Source organism: Piliocolobus tephrosceles, chromosome 16 (genome assembly GCF_002776525.5).
Source record: "Piliocolobus tephrosceles isolate RC106 chromosome 16, ASM277652v3, whole genome shotgun sequence".
NCBI lineage: Eukaryota > Metazoa > Chordata > Mammalia > Primates > Cercopithecidae > Piliocolobus > Piliocolobus tephrosceles.
The window spans coordinates 18,155,429-18,170,348 of NC_045449.1; the positions used below are offsets into that span (position 1 = coordinate 18,155,429).

General features: G+C 50.7%; 1 protein-coding gene across 1 annotated transcript in view; it reads right to left on the reverse strand.

Annotated features, from left to right (window-relative positions):
* Positions 1-7,701: 7,701 nt before the first annotated feature.
* Positions 7,702-14,920, reverse strand: part of TOP3A (DNA topoisomerase III alpha) — a 34,469-nt gene continuing 27,250 nt past the window's right edge. The window contains exons 14-15 of the mRNA XM_031934341.1: positions 11,654-12,336; positions 7,702-9,001 (exon numbers count right to left, since the gene is read on the reverse strand). Of these exons, the coding sequence (XP_031790201.1) occupies positions 8,823-9,001; positions 11,654-12,336 (862 nt within the window). The 3' untranslated portion in view covers positions 7,702-8,822. The remainder of the gene's footprint in view (positions 9,002-11,653; positions 12,337-14,920) is intronic.

Below are 14,920 nucleotides of genomic sequence, written 5' to 3' on the forward strand. Positions count from 1 at the left end.
ACTCAGGCTGGATAAGGGGGTCTTGGCACTTTCATACACAGCTGTTGGGGGTTTTCTGTAAGTACTGTGGCTTGTCCTGGCAGTTAGGCAAGGGTGCTTGAGGTCAATTGGAGGTGGTAGAGTTTACTTTAAAAAGTAGCATCTTGGCCGGGTACGCTGGCTCAAACCTGTAATCCCAGCACATTGGGAGGCCGAGTGGGCGGATCACAGGGTCAAGAGATCGAGACCATCCTGGCCAACATGGTGAAACCCCATCTCTACTAAAAAGACAAAAATTAGCTGCGTGTGGTGGCGGGCGCCTGTAGTCCCAGCTACTCGGGAGGCCGAGGCAGGAGAATCGCTTAAACCCGGGAGGTGGAGGTTGCAATGAGCCAAGATTGTGCCATTGCACCCCAGCCTCGGCGACAGAGCGAGACTCCGTCTCAAAAAACAAAACAAAACACAAGTTTCTAAAAACTGATGGGCATGGCTGAAGGGCCATCAACAGCCCACTGATTACAGAAAGTATGGTGTGGGGCTCGGTTCAGCCTTGCAGGAAGAAACATCCCAAACTGGTTGGTTCCCAGTACTAAAGCAACACCAAGCTTTTCATCTGTTCCTTCCACGTACCCTACTTGTCACAGACAAAGTTTGTGTCCCCTTAAACTTGTATGTTGAGATCCTAACCCCCAAGGCACTGCTAACAGCAGATGGGGCCTTTGGGAAGTGATTCGATCATGAGTGTGGGCCCCCACCCCATGGGTGGGCTTAGTTGCCTTTAAAGAGACCCTAGAAGAGCATTTCCCCGCGTCCTCCACGAGGACAGCTACATCGGGACACCTATGAACCAGTATGTGGGCCCTCATCAAACATGGGATCTGTTTGTGACTCATTCTTGGACTTCTAGCCTCCAAAATGGTCAGACATAAATTTCTGATGTTTATAAGCCACCTAGTCTATGGCATTTTGTTTTCACAGCCCAAACAGACTGAGATGCTTTTTTTAAATTTTTTATTTTTTTGAGACGGAGTTTCGTTCTTGTTGCCTAGGCTAGAGTGCGATGGCGTGATCTCAGCTCACCGCAACCTCTGCCTCCCGGGTTCAAGCAATTCTGCCTCAGCCTCCCAAGTAGCTGAGATTACATGCATGCGCCACCACGCCCAGCTAATTTTTTTCTGAATTTTTAGTAGAAACGGAGTTTCTCCACGTTAGTCAGGCGGGTCTTGAATTCCCAACCTCAGGTGATCCACTTACCTCGGCCTCCCAAAGTGCTGGGATTACAGGCGTGACCATGGCACCCGGCCAAGATGCTTTTTTATTTTTTATTTACTTATTTATTTATTAGCCAAGCTACCACGCTCGGCTAATTTTTATATTTTTAGTAGAGATGGATTTTCACCATGTTGGCCAGGATGGTCTCAATCTCTTGACCTCATGATCTGCCTGCCTTGGCCTCCCAAAGTGCTAGGATTACAGGCATGGCACCCGGCCAGGAACCTGTGTTCTCTCCCTCCCCTTGCACCTATTTGTGGCTGCACAAGTCGGGAGGAAACTTGCCCCGCCTTGCGCAGGTGAGAGGCCAGGGCATCTTATCCCCCCCACCCCCAAGAGCCAAAGCCAGGGCTCACTTCCTATCACCAGATGACAGATGTGGGCTGGGGAGGGCTCTGGTCTGCGTGCAGGGCTGCTTCCAGCCTAGCTGTGCCACTTGCGCTCTGCTGGTCCTTCCCCCACTTACGTCCTGAGGGGACTCCCCTACCCCTTCCAGCTGTGACTGCAGGACCCAAGGGAAGCAGAACCATGCCAAGCAAATGGAATAGTGGTATAGGCCTCTGGGTGTTGGGTGCAGGGCAAGGGGCGGGCACGAGGGCTCCTTGCAGAGGATATTATAAGGGTCCAAGGCAGGAGACACTTGACCAAGGTCCATTCCAATCACTTGATGCCTTGATGCTGGAGAGCTTTGAGTAGTTTCTCTGGTGGTGGAAGGGCAGCAAGGGAGCAGTCTGGGGCAGAGCCTATGCCTCAGTCTTCTCATCTCTTAACTGGGGGGGTCATGCAATGCCCAATCCCAGGTGCTTGTGACGATTAACTGGGATAGGCGGTGCTAAGGTAATGCCTGGGAACGAGGACTGGTGGGCCTAGTTGTGCCTCACCCTCCGGCCACATCCAAGCCCCAGCACAGCAAGGCGCTCCCAGCTGCCAGGCCAGCCCCTGGTCAGAGTGCAGCCGTCTGGGAAGCAAGCTCAGTCTAGAGTCCCTCTCCTTAGATGGCCAGACCCCAACACAAGCCTGATGTAGGCCGATCTGTAGAGGCTACTTGCTTCTGGTAGCTCTAAATTTGCCATCTGAAACCATGGCTTAAAAAAAAAAAAAGAAAAATCCAGGGTAAGTTAAAAGTGTTCATGGTTCATCTTCATGGTTCCATCACCTAGCCAAGGTTAATGTCTGGGTCTTCCGTTTCTAGCCAGAGAACTGGAGACAAATCACTGTTTTGCTAAGAACTTTGCATGACCTCACGCCCTGGGCTGCTAGGTCTTGGGCTGTCCTGATGGGCTGTGAAATCTCCCTTCCCCACAAGGCAAGGACAGCCCCCGCCCTGCCTGCCTGGGAGCAGGATATGGGCTTGTCCAGGCCTCAGTGTCTTAACACTCAGAACCTTTGGCTGTGGTGACTCAAATTCCTTGTTTTACTTTCACCAAGTGACCCAGAGCCAGGAGCCTTGATGACTGTGGTAAGGCAGTAACTACCCCTGCTAAGAATGCAAGGATCGCTAGGGAAGATTGTAGAAAAAAAAGGACTCCAAAAATGGAGAATCTAAATGTAGTCCTTTGAAAATGTCACCCATAGATCCTCTGCCCCTAACTCTGATAAATTTCACCAAATAGCATTTCCTTTTTCTAAATCCACTTGTATGCACGTCACACTTCTCTTCAGGAATACTTAGCTGTGGGATTGTCCTCAAACGGGGACCATTTATTCCTATAGAGCTGACCTGTTCAGAGCTCATTTCCGTATCTGCTGCTAATATTTAAAAAGGCAAACAAAAAAACAGCCAGCTATGGTGGCTTATGCTTGTAATCCCAGCATTTTGGAGGTTGAAGTGGGAGGACTGCTTCAGGCCCGGGGTTCGAGACCAGCCCAGGCAACACAGTCAGCCATCGCTACAAAAAATAATTAGCCAGGTGTGGTGTACCTATGGACCCAGCTACTCAGGAGGCTGAGGTGGAAGGATGGCTTAAGTCCAGCAGGGTGAGGCTGCAGTGAGCCGTGATTATCCCTGGGATTACAGGCTGGTCTCAAACTCCTGGCTTCAAGCAATTCTCCCAGCTCAGCCACCCTAAGTAGCGGGATTACAGGTATCGGCCACTGTGCCCGGCCAATATTTGCATTTTTAATGACATTTTTCTTTTGTAATCTATCTATCTATCTATATTTTAAATCTTAATTCCTTAAGGCTGTAGTGGAGAAAACCCAGGTGGGTTCCAAAGACAAACACCAGTGACTCTGGTGACCTGCACTGGGTCATCTCTGCACTGCTTGCTGAATTCCTGAGACAATGAGACCAATTCATTCAGCGGGCTGGGGCCTCTGGCAGGCAGGGAGGCCACTGGGGCTCACTTGCTTGCATGGGTTTCAGAAGGAACTTTCCAGGTTCAGACTGCAGGCCAGATCCTGACTATATATTAGTGTTTTCCAGAGGGATAGAACCAATAGGCTGTATGTACATATAGAAAGGGAGTTAATTAGGGAGAAGTAGCTCACAGGATTACACAGTGAAGCTCCAGAATAGGCCGTCTACAAGCTGTGGAGAGAAGCCGGTAGCGTGACTCAGTCCAGTCCAAGTCCAAAAGCCTCAAAACCAGGAAAGCCCACAGTGCAGCCTCCAGTCTGTGGCAGAAGGCTCCAGGAAGCTGCTGGTGCAAGTCCCAGAGTCCAAAGGCCAAAGAACCTGGAGTCTGATGTCCAACAGGAGAGAAAAGAAAGCAAACATCTGGCACAGGAAGAGGAAGAGGGCTGGAGAAGACTCAGCAAGCTGCTCATGCCCCTTCTTCCACCTGTTCTAGCTGTGCTGGCAGCCGATTGGATGGTACCCACCCACATTCAGGGTGGGTCTTTCTCTCTCAGTCCACCGAGTCATGTCAGTCTCCTCTGGCAACACCCTTACAGACACCCAGAAAAAAAAATCAGCCATCTGAGCATCCCTTAATCCAATGAAGTTGACACCTAACATTAACCACTGCACCAGCACCACCTGTGTGTGAGCTGGTGGTCTAAGGTGGGGATGGGGTGCACAGATCTGTCCCTGGTAGGGAGGGTCAACAGGTGAGTGGGAACACCCAGGTGAGCACATTTGAGCTGGGGTCACCATCCAGCTGAATGTGAACATCCCAGGTCCTCGGCTGGATTCTAGAAGAGGCTGGTAGTGAATTCATCCCGAAGGGCAATGGGGTCTCTGCCGTGTCTCAAAAGCCAGTGTCTCCAGGGGCAGGCCCCAGCACTGTTGGGTACATTGAGCCTCACTCTGGGGGGTGACGGGCTGGGTGTTGGTGACAGGGCTTATTTTTAATTCTGGATGCTCTAAGTATCCAGTGTGGGATCAGGCAGACTCCTCAACCACTACCAGTTGTGTGGGGTGGTCTCTCATTTCCTCTGCTGTTAAGTGCAAGCAGTCACCTGAGGAAGCATGTGCAGGACATCAACTAGGCTTTTTTTTTTTTTTTTTTTTGAGATGGAGTCCGTTGCCCAGGCTGGAGTGCAGTGGCGCGATCTCAGCTCACTGCAAGCTCCGCCTCCCGGGTTCATGCCATTCTTGTGCCTCAGCCTCCTGAGTAGCTGGTACTACAGGTGCCCCCACCATGCCCAGCAGCTAATTTTTTGTACTTTTAGTAGAGACAGGGTTTCACCGTGTTAGCCAGGATGGTCTCAATCTCCTGACCTCGTAATCTGCCCGACTCAGCCTCCCAAAGTGCTGGAATTACAGGCGTGAACCACCGTGCCAGGCAGCCAAGGCTTCTTTGCTTGGCAGGGAAGCCTCCAGTTATGCCATGGGCTCTCGGCTTTGGTGTGGAGAGCAGGGAGGGGCTTTTTACAAAACTCTGATGGGGTTGGGGGGTACATGGCATCAGAGACTAGGTTTCAAGGCCAGGCTAGCTGCTTGGTAGAGGAAAGCACTTAACCCAGCTGAGCCATGGTTCCTACAGAAAACGGACAGTAGATGCTGTCTTGCTGGCAGCTGGAGGTTGAAACCACTGTATGTGACATCCTGGCCAGTGCCTAGTCTCAGCTAGATCCAGCAAGGGTGGGGTGGGGGGTCATTTTCTTCTTTGGTTGTGCATTAAACAAGCTGCAGATGTGGCTCAACACAGGGACTAAAAACCCTTCCAGTCAATGTCGATGGGGTACGATGCGCTGCATGCTGCTAACCTGAGTGGGCTGAGAGACTTGGAAATTCCAACAGGTTTGATTTGTGAAGCTTTAATTTGCAGTCGTGCCTGACTGTAAGCCTTCACTAGAGAGCCTCAATATGAACAAGAACACCCCATTATGGATGAGGCAACTGGGGCTCCAGGGATGAGGGCGCACACCCAGGGTGGCAGAGCAGGCCGGGAAGCAGGAGCTGAGCCTGGGTCTGTCTGATCTCAGATGCCTAGCCCAGTCCATAGTGCAGCCCAATCCTGCAGTTTGGTTTTGAGACACACCGGAGTTGCCTGTAGAGATGTAAAAACCACAAAGGCATCTGGTATCCAGAAACTATGAAGAACTACTACAGCTCAACAACAAAGACAGACAACCCAATTTAAAAATGGGTGACGAGATCGGGCGTGGTGGCTCACGCCCGTAATCCCAGCACTTTGGGAGGCTGAGGCTGGTGGATCACCTGAGGTCACGAGTTTGAGACCAGACTGGTCAACATGGTGAAACCCCATCTCTACTAAAAATACAAATTAGCTGGGTATTGAGGCGGATGCCTGTAATTCCAGCTACTTGGGAGGCTGAGGCAGGAGAATTGCTTGAATCCAGGAGGCGGAGGTTGCAGTGAGCCAAGATCATACCACTGCACACCAGCCTGGGCACAAGAGCAAAAATCCATCTAAAAAAAAAAAAAAAAAAAAGGTGAAGAACTTAAATAGACATTCTCCAAAGAATGTATACCAATGGCCAGTAAGTAAGCCTATGGAAAGATGATCAACGTCACTAGTGACTAGGAAAATGCAAATCAAAACCACAATGAGATACCACTTCATACCCACTAGGATGACAATACACTAGGATGGCTATAATACAAGAAAAGGAAAGGAACAACTGTTCACAAGGATATGGAGCAGCAGTAACCTTGGTTTGCTGCTGGTGGGTGTAAAATGGTGCATCCACTGTGGAAAAGTTTGGAGGTTCCTCAAAAAGTTAAAACGTGGAGTTATGGTATGAAACTACAACCCCATTCCTAGGCATATGCCCAAAATAACTGAAAACAGGTCATCAGACACTCATACACCAATGTTCACAACAGTGCCATTCACAATAGCCAAAAGGTGGAAAACAACTCAAATGTCCATAAACTGACAAATGGATAAACTCGTGGTATATTCATACAGTGGACTATCAGTTATAATCATCGAGGACCGACACATGCTACAATGTGGATGAGCCTGACAAACATCAGCCAAGTCAAAGAAACCAGACACAGGAGGTCATGTATGGTAGGATTCCATTTTCTGTTTTTTTTGAGACAGAGTTTCACTCTTGTTGCCCAGGCTGGAGTGCAATGGCCCAATCTCAGCTCAGTGCAACCTCTGCCTCCTGAGTAGCTGGGATTACAGGTGTGAGCCACCACGCCCTGGCTAATTTTTGTATGTTTAGTAGAGATGGGGTTTCATCATATTGGTCAGGCTGGTCTTGAACTCCTGATCTCAGGTGATCTGCCTGCCTTGGCCTCCCAAAGTGCTAGGATTACAGGCATGAGCCACTGTGCCCAGCCTGGTATGATTCCATTTAAACAAAATATACAGAGTAGGTAAATCCATAGAGACAAAAAGTGGTTGGTGGTTCCCCGGGGCTGGGAGAGGCAAAACCACACATGCAGGGCCACAACCCACACCCACTCAGAGATGCTCCAGGAACAATCTCAGGAATCTGCATTTATAAAAATCCTCTCCAATACTCCACCAGGACACAGAGCCACTGGTCTATGGGGCCAGGAGCCCAAGACCTGAGAACAATTCTAGTTTCTTCAACAACTAGCAACGTGACTGGGCAACTCACACCCACCTCTGCTCATCTTCTAAACTGTAAATCAGAGTCCATATGGCTTGTGTTATTCACAAGGTTTTTGTGAAGGCAAACGGGGAACATGGCCACCACTGGAAAAAGTGGAAGATGGAAAGTTAGTGATCTGAATCTGAACCTTTCATTGGACATCTTCTCTGCTCTGAGGGACCACCTGTGGGGTGGGAAGAAATTGGGCTCAGTGCTTACCACGTGGAAAGGGAAGAAGGGCTGTCCACATGGGACACGAGGGACAGACATGAGGGACAGAGGCTGGTGAGACCTCCCAGGGTGAGCTCCTTCCAGCACTGGCTGATACCTGTTGCTTCTGCAAATGTTCCCCAGACACTCTGCACTCTCACAGGTCAGAGTAAAAAAAGGTTGGATTATTTATTTAAAACAAAATGTTTGAGAGACAGGGTCTTGCTCTGTCACCCAGGCTGGAGTGCAGTGGTGTGATCATGGCTTGCTGCAGCCTCAAACTCTTGGGTTCAAAGGATCCTTCCACTTCAGCCTCCTGAGCAGCTGGGACTAACTAAAGGCGTGTACAACTGTGCTTGGCTTTATCTTTAATAATAGAGACAAGGTCTAACTATGTTGCCCAGTCTGGTCTTCAACTACTGACCTCAAGCAATCCTCCAGCCTTGACTTCCCTAAGTGCTGGATTAGGTGTGAGCTTCCACACCCCGTTGGGGTTGGATTCTTTTATTTTTTTTAATTTTTAAATTTTTTTTTAAACTGAGTCTCGCTCTGTCATCCAGGCTGGAGTCCAGTGATGCAGTATTGGCTAACTGTAACCTCTGCCTCCTGGGTTCAAGCAATTCTCCTGCCTCAGCCTCCTGAGTAGCCAGGTCTACAGGCGCATACCGCCACGCCTGGCTAATTTTTTGTATTTTAGGAGAGACAGGGCTTCACTGTGTTGCCCAGGCTAGTCTCCAACTCCTGAGCTCAGGCAATCCACCCACCTCAGTCTCCCAAAGTGCTGAGATTACAGGCGTGAGCCACTGCACCCAGCCTGGGTTCTTTATTAAGGCAATGAATTCTGGGTGTCCTAGCTTAACTAAAGAGGGAATGAAGCTTCTTCTGCGGGATCAGTGTTACCACAGCCACTTCCTTGTATTACACTGTCCTTCTCAGGACATCTATGAGAGAAGCCCTGGGCAGCCTGGACATGGCCTGCCCCATGAGTGCTGCCGGCTCACTTGGGGCTTTCTGGAGGTGAAGGAAGCAGTCCTGGGAGCTTCTTCCTTTGGCACACAGTGGGCTTCAGCTAGGACTGCACCAATCCTCTGCTAACAGCAACCACACTTGGGGGGTCCGAGGCAGCAGCTGCAGGACTTTTCAGCAGTGGCTATGGTCACTTCTGAGGCTTGGGAAGAGGGCCACTGTCCAACAGAGCTGGCCTGCTCCACAGTGGTCTGGACCTTGTGCCCCTTAACACAAAAAAGGCCCGACTCCAAAGGCCAACACTGTCCTCCAAGTTTCCAGGACACTAAGTGGCCACTTGGTCCTGGTTAACTCATTTCCCAACACAAAGGAGGCAGGTCTGAGAAAGTGGCACGCTCTACCCTACCCTGAGCTCATCTGTTCTGAGGACAAAAGGGACGGGTGTGTCCAGGTTGGTGGCAAAGGCTGCATTTCCGGGGTTTCTTTGCTGTGGACCCCGTGTCTGAGGAACTGGCCCGGGACCTTTTGCTTCTGGCTTCCGACCCCAGGATTCTTCCTCTGTCTCCTGTCCAGGACGGGGCTCCAGAAGTCCCTGTGGGGAGAGTCAGGGAAGGACTGAGGTTAGAACTGACATGTAGAAGTGGCAAGTCCTGAACACGGTGGCTCATGCCTGTAATCCCAGCACTTTAGGAAGCTGAGGCAGGAGGATTGCTTGAGCCCAGGAGTTCAAGATCAGCCTGGGCAACATGGCGAAACCCTGACTAAAAAAATGTAGACGGGCGAATCACGAGGTCAGGAGATCGAGACCATCCTGGCTAACACGGTGAAACCCCATCTCTACTAAAAAATACAAAAAAAAAAAAACTAGCCGGGCGAGGTGGTGGGCACCTGTAGTCCCAGCTACTCGGGAGGCTGAGGCAGGAGAATGGCGTGAACCCAGGAGGCAGAGCTTGCAGTGAGCTGAGATCTGGCCACTGTACTCCAGCCTGGGGGACAGAGTGAGACTCCGTCTCAAAAAAATAAAAAATAAAAATAAAAATTAGCCAGGTGTGGTGCATGCCTGTGGTCACAGTTTCCTGGGAGGCTGAGGTGGGAGGATGCCTGAGCCTGGGAGGCTGCAGTGAGCTGTGATCACAACACTGCACTCCAGCCTGGGAAACAGAGTGAGACCCTGTCTCAAAAAACAAAAAAAAAAAAGTAGCCTAAGAGCAGATGATATGGATGAATCAACTTTTTTTTTTTTGAGACGGAGTCTGGCTCTGTCGCCCAGGCTGGAGTGCAGTGGCACAATCTCGGCTCACTGTAAGCTCCGCCTCCTGGGTTCACGCCATTGTCCTGCCTCAGCCTCCCGACTAGCTGGGGCTACAGGGACCCGCCACCACACCTGGCTAATTTTTTGTATTTTTAGTACAGACCGTATTTCACCGTGTTACCCAGGATGGTCTCGATCTCCTGACTTCATGATCTGCCTGCCTCGGCCTCCCAAAGTGCTTAGATTACTGGAGTGAGCCACCGCACCCGGCCGGCTGAATCAACTTTTACACAGCCACGTACACCCCACCAGCCAGCCTCCCTTCACACTGTGTCCAACTCTGTAAGGTTGAGGTGCAATATGCCTGCTGCCTTATGTTACCTGACACCTCTCCCTCAAGAATCCTAAGCTCCTGGAGACATCATCCCACATTCACTTGGTGAGTGGACACTGGCATCACTTCGTGCTGAGCTTTTTACAGAGGGAGAAACCCAAGCAAGCTGATCTGTGTGGTAAGGTGGGAAAGACAAGCAGCTTGTGACCAGCAACCTGTGACTCACCTTCATGCAGGAAAGTCCAGCTCTGGATCCCTTCCTGTCCCTCAATGGGCCTTTCCAGACCAGCTGTCCATTTACCCAGGACAGTCAGCCAGCCAGTCTGGGGGTCAGATACCATGTCCTTCCAAGTGGGGAGACAAGAGGCCAGACTGCATCTCACTTCAAATGTGGGCCTCTCATCGCAATGGCCATCTCTGGGCCCCACTGGCACTGGTAGCCAGTTCCAAGTCCCACAGTTTTTACCAAGCCTCTGGGTTCTTTCTGTGCATGCTGGGCTGGTGATACATGCATAAGAATCATAGTCTGAGACTAAACTCCTTTCTAAAACAGGAACCCTATGAATGTAGGCAGGGACCATCTTGTTGAGCAAACTTGAGGCGGAGAGGCTAAGTCATTTGTTCAAGGTTATACTGCTGAGCTTTGGAACCAGATTCGCACAACTCCAAAGCTCCCACTAGGCCTTTGGGTCATTCTCAGCTACTTAATTAAGCTCTGCTGTGCACTGGAGCAGGAGGAACCATTCAAAATGCCTCCACCTACACCACTCAACTTGATGCAATGTCTAGGTGCCACTTCTCATGACACCCAGTTCCCGGACATTGACCCAAGCTGTGTCACCCTGGGCAGGTTCCTAAATATCATCGGGGTTGGTGTCTTCATCTGAACAAATGAGGCTAGGCCGGGCACGGTGGCTCACGCCTGTAATCCCAGCACTTTGGGAGGCCAAGGCAGGCGGATAACCTGAGGTCAGGAGTTTGAGACCAGCCTGACCAACATGGTGAAACCCGTGTCTCTACTAAAAATACAAAATTAGCTGTGCGTGGTGGTGCATGCCTGTAATCCCAGCTACGTGGGAGGCTGAGGCAGGAGAATCACTTGAACCTGGGAGGTGGAAGTTGCAGTGAGCCAAGATCGCACCATTGCACTCCAGCCTGGGCAACAAGAGCAAAACTCAGTCTCAAAAAAAAAAATAGAAATGAGGCTGATGCTCATGGTCTGCCAAGGGTCACGACAGCTGCAAGGGCACAAGGCCGTTGGGAAGGCCTATGTCCTCATTCTGGTGTCTGTTGCTATGAGACCCTGAGCAACGCCCACTTCATGTGTCTGGGTCTCACCTTTCTCACCTATAAGTAAAATTGTGATCATAATGCTTACCCGATGAGGATGGAAGATGCATAGGAAGTATACTTAGCATAGTGCCAGGCATAGGGCAAATGACACCATTACTGGTAGCTACCCTTTAATCTGGAATGAGGACTGTACAATCATCACCTTGCTGAAAGTGATCAAGTGAGGAAACAGAGGTGCAAGGCAGCCCAGGTGCCCCTCCCAATCCCACCATGACCCTATCTTGCCTTCTTTCTGCTGTCCCCAGTCTCTGAGGTAGATACCTGAAAACCCAAGGCAGGGATTCCCATGCCCCTCCCTGCCTCACCTGGAGCGGTGTTCTCATCGACCCACTGGAAGAAACCACACTGCTGCTCTCTCGGCTTGGCACACGTGTGGAACTGGCGCCCCTTGTTGGGCCCATCCTTCTGCACAGTCCGTGTGACAGTGGGCTGGCTGCACAGGCAGGATGTGCCAGTACCACTGCCATCACCAGGGTTGCCAAACCCACCCAGGTGGATCCCTGGGCCTGGGGGGCGTCCCAGGGAGCCGCCTAGGGGTCTATATGCCGAGGCGGGAGGCCCTCCTGCTCCCGGATTGGGGCTGTCTGCCCACAGGAAGAAGTTGCAGCTACCCCCGTTACACTTAAAGAATTGCCGGCCCTGGTTGGGGCCCTCCTTACGGACAGTAAGCAGCACAGCCTCCTGGCCACAGTTGCAGGTCACAGAATTGCTTTCACCAGCAGCCGTGGGTGGTGGGAGGGTCCGGGCCAGAGCCTTTGAGGGCCCAGTCTGTCTGCTGTCAGCAGGCTGGAGGTGCTGGCTATTGTCCATCCTGTTCACGGACTGGCTAGCCTGCAGGTGACCAGAGGGCTGGATAGCCCTGGGGGGGCCCCATGAAAATCTCAGGTCCAGGATCTCCCTCAGGGTCTCGTCGCAACCACCGATGCAGCAAACAAACTCCAGAGGCATGGTCGGGGGAAGGCTACCGCGCTTAAACTTTAACTTCAACCTAGTGAGGCCAGAAGATGGGAAAAAACATTAACCACCAGGTGCCAGCTTCTCCTTAGTCCACTGACGGCCGCTTTAGCCCTAGGCCTCTCTCCACCATTCCTTATGCATCAGGAAGCCCACACAAGTCCCCTGTGAGGCCTTCTGTCAGCCCACCACAAGCCCTTGCCAGTCATCACAGGAGTGGACAGTGGGAAGCAGTGCAGATGAAATCTAAGATGCCAGTAATTCACTAAAATAAAAACACCTCTGAGAAGTTCCATGCCTCTATATCAGTTCTCCAAGTGTGGTTCCAGGGTGCTTGAGCCCTTTCAAGGAGAATGCAAAACTATTTTATAGGCCGGGCGCGGTGGCTCATGCCTGTAATCCCAGCACTTTGGGAGGCCGAGGTGGGTGGATCATTTGAGGTCAGGAGTTCGAGACCAGCCTGACCACCATGGTGAAACCCTGTCTCTACTAAAAATATAAAAAAAATTAGCCGGGCATGCTGGTGTGTGTCTGTAGTGCCAGCTGCTTGAGAGGCTGAGACAGGAGAATCGCTTGAACCTGGGAGGTGGCGGTTGCAGTGAGCTGAGATTGTGCCACGACACTCCAGCCTGGGTGACACAGTGAAGACTCTGTCACACACACAAAAATTTTTATAATAATTCTAAGGCCGGGCATGGTGGCTCACGCCTATAATCCCAGCACTTTGGGAGGCCGAGGTGGGTGGATCACGAAGTCAAGAGATTGAGACCATCCTGACCAATATGGTGAAACCCCATCTCTACTAAAAATACAAAAATTAGCTGGGCGTGCCTGTAGTCCCAGCTACTCAGGAGGCTGAGGCAGGAGAACCTCTGGAACCTGGGAGTTGGAGGTTGCAGTGAGCTGAGATTGCGCCACTACACTCCAGCCTGGCGACACAGCAAGACTCTGTCTCAAAAAAAAAAAAAAAAAAAAAAAAATTCTAAGAGGTTATGTCTATTTTGCTCTTATTCTTCCATGTGTATACAATGGAGTCTCCCAGAGGTGCCAGCACATGCAATGACTCAGCAGACTGACTGCAGAAGCAGATATGGGAATCCAGCTCTCTTCTATTAAGCCAGACATACAAACTGCAAAATGTAAAACAGTGTCATTCATGTCATTATTATTTTGCTTTAGAAAGTAAGTATTTTATTACCCCAAAAAACATGATATTTACAGGAGTATGTAATGCATTTACTAGAAATAAATTATTATAATTTTTTTTTTTTGAGACAGTCTCACTCTGTTGCCCAAGCTGGAGTACAGTGGCGTGATCTTGGCTCACTGCAACCCTCACTTCCCGGATTCAAGGGATTCTCCTGCCTCAGCCTCCCAAGTAGCTGGGACTACAGGCGCACGCCACCACGCCCAGCTAATTTTTTGTACTTTTAGTAGAGACAGGATTTCGCCATGTTGGCCAGGATGGTCTTGATCTCTTGACCTCATGATCCGCCCGCCTCAGCCTCCCAAAGTGCTGGGATTACAGGCGTGAGCTACCGTGCCTGGCCCAATTATTGAATATTTTAAAAGATGTTTCCACTTTAATTTCACATATGGTACGTACTGATAAACCACCAACAACAAAAGCTCTCTGGGCTCCTCAATGATCTTTCAGAGTGTTAGGGGTCTGGTGACCAAGAGGTTTGAGAACCACTGTCTTGTACTAGGGCTGTGCACTTTCTAGAGGAACTTAAGTAATTTATTTATTCATTTATTTCTTTTTTTTTTTGAGACGGATTCCTGCTCTGTCGCCCAGGCTGCAGTGCAGTGGCGTGTTCTCGGCTCACTGTAAGCTCTGCCTCCCAGGTCCATGCCATTCTCCTGTCTCAGCCTCCTGTGAGACTACAGGCGTCTGCCACCACGCCTGGCTTTTTGTATTTTTAGTAGAGATGGCGTTTCACCGTATTAGCCAGGATGGTCTCAATCTCCTGACCTCGTGATCCACCCGTCTTGGCCTCCCAAAGTGCTGGGATTACAGGCCTGAGCCACCGCGCCCAGGCTATTCATTTATTTCTAGAGACAGGTCTGCTGTCATCCAGGTTGGAGAGCAGTGGTGAAATCATGGCTCACCACAGCCTAGACCTCTGGGATCAAGCGATCCTCCTGCCTCAGCCTCCTGAGCAGCTGGGCCTATAGGCATGTGTCACCACATCTGGCTAATTTAAACAATTTTTTGGCCAGGCGCAGTGGCTTATACCTATAATCCCAGCATTTTGGGAGGCCGAAGTGAGTGGATCACTTGAGGCCAGGAGGTCGAGACCAGCCTGGCCAACACAGTGAAACCCTGTCTCTATTAAAAATATAGAAAGTGGCCGGGCGCGGTGGCTCAAGCCTGTAATCCCAGCACTTTGGGAGGCCGAGACGGGTGGATCACGAGGTCAGGAGATTGAGACCATCCTGGCTAACACGGTGAAACCCCGTCTCTACTAAAAATACAAAAAAAAAAAACTAGCCGGGCGAGGTGGCGGGCGCCTGTAGTCCCAGCTACTCGGGAGGCTGAAGCAGGAGAATGGCATAAACCTGGGAGGCGGAGCTTGCAGTGAGCCGAGATCTGGCCACTGCACTCCAGTCCGGGC